The following is a 6,000-nucleotide window of genomic DNA, read 5'->3' as shown; positions in this document are numbered from 1 at the left end:
CTACATCCAAACTTAAGGGTAAATGCCTTTTTTTAGTATATTAAAATATTTTTTATTCTGGTTTTTTTTCGCATTATAATTAATTTTGTATATCGGATATATGTTTTTTACTGAGACATTCTTTCCTTTTAGATATATTTTTGCAGTCTTGTCATTGTGTTTTTTCTTTTTTTGAAACAAACACACACACACGTACCCACAAACACACACTCACATACATGCACACTTTATAAGAAAGCAACCTGTTCACTTGATATTCGGGCTTGGGGAGGCACACATGAAAGGGCCAAAACTAACATCGAAATCCCAACTCAATAATTTAGCAACGAAACTTCTTGTGAATACTAGACGTCAAAAATCCATAACCCTGTTTTCAAAAATATCTGACGTGCTTTGATCATTAATTTTTTAAAATGTCTTTTGATGCAAAGAATAAAATATGTTAATTAAGTTTCATTACTTATACTTTAACATAAAATGGTAGCAAAATTATATATTTTAGTATTGTTAGCCTATTTATTTCACGCACTTATTCAGTTTAGTATGATGCAAATGTATAACGATGATTCTAATTAATGTAAACAAGCTTTCGATGTATTTTTAAAATAAATTTTAAAAGCTTATTTAACTAATAATTTCTCTTACAAATTTTAGCTATATATATATATATATATATATATATATATATATATATATATATATATATATATATATAACATACATACATATAATATACATAAATATATATTTATATATGTATATATATATATATATATATATATATATATATATATATATATATATATATATATATATATAAACATACATACATATAACATACATATAAACATACATACATATAATATACATAAATATATATGTATATATATATATATACATATATATATATATATATATATATATATATATATATATATATATATATACATATATATATATATATTGGCCTATATATGTATATATATATATATACATATGAGTCCTACTTCATCTGCCCACAGGATCGTTAGGTCTTTATTTTTTAAATCATATATCTAATTTTAGATAATAAAATTACATTGCATTGTCCTCGAAAAAAATGTTACTAGAGAGTTTGTACTAAATCACTGCGTTAAAATCGGTTCAAAATTGTTACTACAAAATACAGACGAACAAACAAACAAACAAACATAGTTGAATAACGGAAAGCTTATAAAACTATGCATTGTTTAAATCAGATCAAGGCATATAACGTACTGTAGATTTAGATAAACTTGCACTGACTTCACAGATATGCTTAGCAACGAAACCCGTGCAAGCGACCCACTCTATGAAGCAGTACCGAAGACCTTCTACGCTGCCTGTGTGAATACAGGTTGTATTTCATTCTAATTAGTTCTGGACATCAATAAATGACCCCAAACTAAATCATAAATACACAAATACGCATTAGACTCTATCAAAGATTTTTTTTTTTGTTTTTTTTTGCATTTTAAAATTTCGATATTCAAGTTATCGTGTTCACATTCACACACAGACATATAGAAAAGTTGACAACATTTGCATTGAGTATTAGAAGACATTCTTACACATCGAAGGCCTATTGTTAAAAATAATATTATCCCATTGGTCTTTACGACTCAAGTTTTGATTTTGTACCTTTTTATTCGTAGATAGATTAACCGATTAACCATGGTTAGCCTTGTAAATAGCTCTAAATGGATTGGATTCATATTTCATAAGCCCTTGAATTAATCGAATAACATTATATGTATATGATCCAGATCTAATTGACGAAAGGGGAGCTAAGCCTTTTCTAGATCTAATCAGCACAGTCGGTGGTTTCCCTGTTATAAATAGCTTGTGGAGTGAAAGTGATTTTAACATGGAAGACCTAGTCATTAAATTACACGAATTAGGTAGGTAAATATATAGGCCTAATGCATGTACTCTTCATTATGAGATATTTCTTACTATCTAACACTTCGGCGAATAATATTTTACTAATCTATTTTAGAAAAACATAAGCATATGTGTTAAGTATTAATCAATTTAAAAATGTTACATATTAAATTAAATCATGATGAAACATTAAACTAACTGGAATTGTTTGTTAGTAGTAATAGACGTACTGTGTCAAACAGAGTAAAGTTTATAATAAAGCGACATTTACATATGCTATATGTATTGGAGGCTGGGAAAAAACAAAAGTAGAGAAAGAAATTAAAAAAAATAAACGTACCAATACACAAGTATTTTGTAATTGAACTAATTTCTAACGTACATTTTGTATTAACTAGGTTTGACGCCCTTCATGAGTTTGTATGTGGATGCAGACAAAGGCCAAAAGAAAACGTTCATAGTTAGTATTACAGGATTATATTTAAATTCGTTGCATTATATTCTGTTTAAAGAAAATCTTTAATGCAGTCGGTGGAGACCTTCTTCGCCGCCTGTGTGAATACAGGTGTATCTCCATCCATCCGTCCATCCATCCGTCCATCCATCCATCCATCCATCCATCCATCCATCCATCCATCCATCCATCCATCCATCCATCCATCCATCCATCCATCCATCCATCCATCCATCCATCCATCCATCCATCCATCCATCCATCCATCCATCCATCCATCCATCCATCCATCCATCCATCCATCCATCCATCCATCCATCCATCCATCCATCCATCCATCCATCCATCCATCCATCCATCCATCCATCCATCCATCCATCCATCCATCCATCCATCCATCCATCCATCCATCCATCCATCCATCCATCCATCCATCCATCCAACCATCCATCCATCCATCCATCCATCCATCCATCCATCCATCCATCCATCCATCCATCCATCCATCCATCCATCCATCCATCCATCCATCCATCCATCCATCCATCCATCCATCCATCCAACCATCCATCCATCCATCCATCCATCCATCCATCCATCCATCCATCCATCCATCCATCCATCCATCCATCCATCCATCCGTCCATCCCTCCATCCGTCCATCCGTCCATCCGTCCATCCGTCCATCCGTCCATCCGTCCATCCGTCCATCCGTCCATCCGTCCATCCGTCCATCCGTCCATCCGTCCATCCGTCCATCCGTCCATCCGTCCATACGTCCATACGTCCATACGTCCATACGTCCATACGTCCATACGTCCATACGTCCATACGTCCATACGTCCATACGTCCATACGTCCATACGTCCATACGTCCATACGTCCATACGTCCATACGTCCATACGTCCATACGTCCATACGTCCATACATCCATACATCCATACATCCATACATACATCCATCCATCCATACATACATACATACATACATACATACATCCTTACATACATACATCCTTATCCATCATCATCCATACCCATCCATACCCATCCATCACCATCCATCATCATCCACACCCATTCCATCCCAATCCATCACCATCCATCCTCATCCATACCTATCCATATCCATCTATCTATCACCATCCATCCTCATCCATACCCATCCATCACCATCCATCCTCATACATCACTACTCCATCCATCCATATATATATTATTGTGCCTTTATTTGCAATCATTAACTCATATTTTCAGTATTAAATCAATAGAACCAAACATACATACTTTCACGTGTAATCAATTTAATAAATTTATCGAATCCATGAAACGTGCTTATAACAAAAATCATTACCCCCAGCTTGATTTCCCATACTATGTTGTGAGTGACAGAAACGAGTCCAGTAACCGAGAATTCGTCATGGAAGCGCTGCGTCTTCTTGGTGCAAATGAAGATGTTTTAAATAGAGATTTTGAAGAGATGAATGCAGTCAAGCTCGCAGTTCTCCAGGTTGAATTCTAATGACGACATACGTATTTCACATTCAATAACATGATCGGTTGGATGTTTACTTTGTCTCGATTGTGAACAAAAATTTGTTTTCCAACTTGCTGACCCTTGGGAAAAGATGACGTAGAGTTTACCTGTTTGTTTGACCTCGTCATATAGTGTAGTCCGCGCCATAGGGCTGATAAACAGGTCAATAAACAGATCGATTGCTCATGCAAGTTTTAATTGAGCCGTAGAACTGGTTGGTGACCCACTTACTAGCCCTTTACCCAGCCGCCTTCTGTTTCCCTAAGGTGATTCAAGTGCTATTCAGAGATGGGTGGGTTCAGGGATGTACTACTCACTTAAACCCGGGTTAAGAAGTCGAGATAAGTAGGTTAGCATTCGTGTGCTCTATCGTTCGAACTCGACGTCGCGTTTATATAACATAATGCCTACAATCATTAGCATTTGAAATAAAAACGTCTAGAATTATCATAATTATTTTGATGTCATTATCATTGTTATCATATTTTAACTGCATAGAAAAAACTGCTAAAGAAAGAAATCACATTTGTTTGACAGTATTTTACAAAATTATAATATCTAATCACAACGAAAATTATATACGTTATCATTTTTAGTGTTCTAAATATGTATAAAGCGTCAAAACATACATTATCGTTAAAAGAACATATTTTTCTTTTTTTTTTCTAAATTGCAAAAACGATATGTGGGCTCACTACAATAGTTTTATAAAGTACAATGTTATAAGTATTCCAAGATGTTTTGTTCATAATATAAACAATTTAACACATTAACGTATTTAGATTTAGATTCAAAATTATGTACCTCCCTTAGCTTTCCGAGGATCATTGAATTGAATTCTTTCCCAGGCGCTGTATAACTCATCAGCTACGGTTGCTTACCCGATTTCCATCGATCAACTACAAGAGAAATACAAATGGGTAGAAGATATATTTTCCACATTGCATTTCTAATTTAATGTATTCGAACATAATCTTTAAACTAGGAGTGCCTTTTAATGTAAGATGGATAGGCTAAGACTTTACTGTAGTAAAATTTTGAATTCCATTTTAATGAATGGGTAGCTTGATCGCTTTCTGATATAAGGCTATTAAAATCACTTAGGAACAGACCTGATATATATATATATATATATATATATATATATATATATATATATATATATATATATATATATATAGGATGTAAGCCTGCTACTTAGTTAAACATTGAATTGAAATAATTCCGGTTTATTAACATACAGTTCTCAGCGATACAATTTAACAAAGTATAGTATGCTTTTAAGGTATTTTTATCTTGAGGGAAAAATTCGTAAAATCTATAAGTTCAACGTGACTAAAATTAGATAAAACATTGTCGTGACATAAATTATTTAAAGGAAAGCTTAATTTATAATGCACAGAAAGTTGTCCGCCGGTAAATAGAAATAATCCTTCTACCACCAACCTGTTTGGTACAAACCCCAGATAGTCGTAAAATATATTGAAGAATCACATCCCTGTCGAATTGCAAAAATCAAGCGATCTTTGTTCATTTTCAACACATTTATCGTTATTTCTCGAACTAGCTTTACATTTTTTCCCGATGTGTTTGACGACTTACGAAGTTTCATGGGTCGTTGACGATTTCAAAACACGACTGTGATTACACGAACTCTCATTTCACTCTACGGTGATTTACATGTATACACATTGATTTGATTCGGTACTGTTACTAGCAAAGTCCAATCAAAATATTCGAAGCCTATTCCTCTATAAAGTAACATCAACATTCGCTTAGTTTACTGTTTTTAGACATTTTCTTTGTCTATTAAAACAGAGAAATACAGCACTTGGTCTTGACTTCTTTAAAAATTCAACTACCTTTACCACCCCCCCCCCCCCCTACAAGAGGTCGATATTCTTCGGACTCTCTCTGAATGCCATCTAGAACTAATCGTAGTTCAATGGGATTTTTTTAAAATACACAAGCATCTATAAAGAGGGGCCGCTTGGGGTCAGTTTTTAACCCCTTGGCTTTCAATATTTTCTGGAGTGTTTTTAAAAAGAAGATATTTTCCAGCGTATCTAATCACTCCACAGTATCCTGCATGGTCCTCTCCACAATA

General features: G+C 33.8%; 1 protein-coding gene across 1 annotated transcript in view; it reads left to right on the top strand.

Annotated features, from left to right (window-relative positions):
* Positions 1 to 4,846, top strand: part of LOC131934986 (neprilysin-1-like) — a 9,093-nt gene extending 4,247 nt beyond the window's left edge. The window contains exons 5-10 of the mRNA XM_059291262.1: positions 1 to 18; positions 1,292 to 1,375; positions 1,785 to 1,919; positions 2,301 to 2,362; positions 3,717 to 3,866; positions 4,742 to 4,846. The exon at positions 1 to 18 is cut by the window's left edge and continues 144 nt beyond it. Of these exons, the coding sequence (XP_059147245.1) occupies positions 1 to 18; positions 1,292 to 1,375; positions 1,785 to 1,919; positions 2,301 to 2,362; positions 3,717 to 3,866; positions 4,742 to 4,846 (554 nt within the window). The remainder of the gene's footprint in view (positions 19 to 1,291; positions 1,376 to 1,784; positions 1,920 to 2,300; positions 2,363 to 3,716; positions 3,867 to 4,741) is intronic.
* The last annotated feature ends 1,154 nt before the right edge of the window (positions 4,847 to 6,000 follow it).

Source organism: Physella acuta, unplaced genomic scaffold (assembly GCF_028476545.2).
Source record: "Physella acuta isolate Inbredline_101_S28 unplaced genomic scaffold, ASM2847654v3 ptg000126l, whole genome shotgun sequence".
NCBI classification, from domain to species: domain Eukaryota; kingdom Metazoa; phylum Mollusca; class Gastropoda; family Physidae; genus Physella; species Physella acuta.
This window is presented reverse-complemented; position numbering and strand designations above follow the sequence as displayed.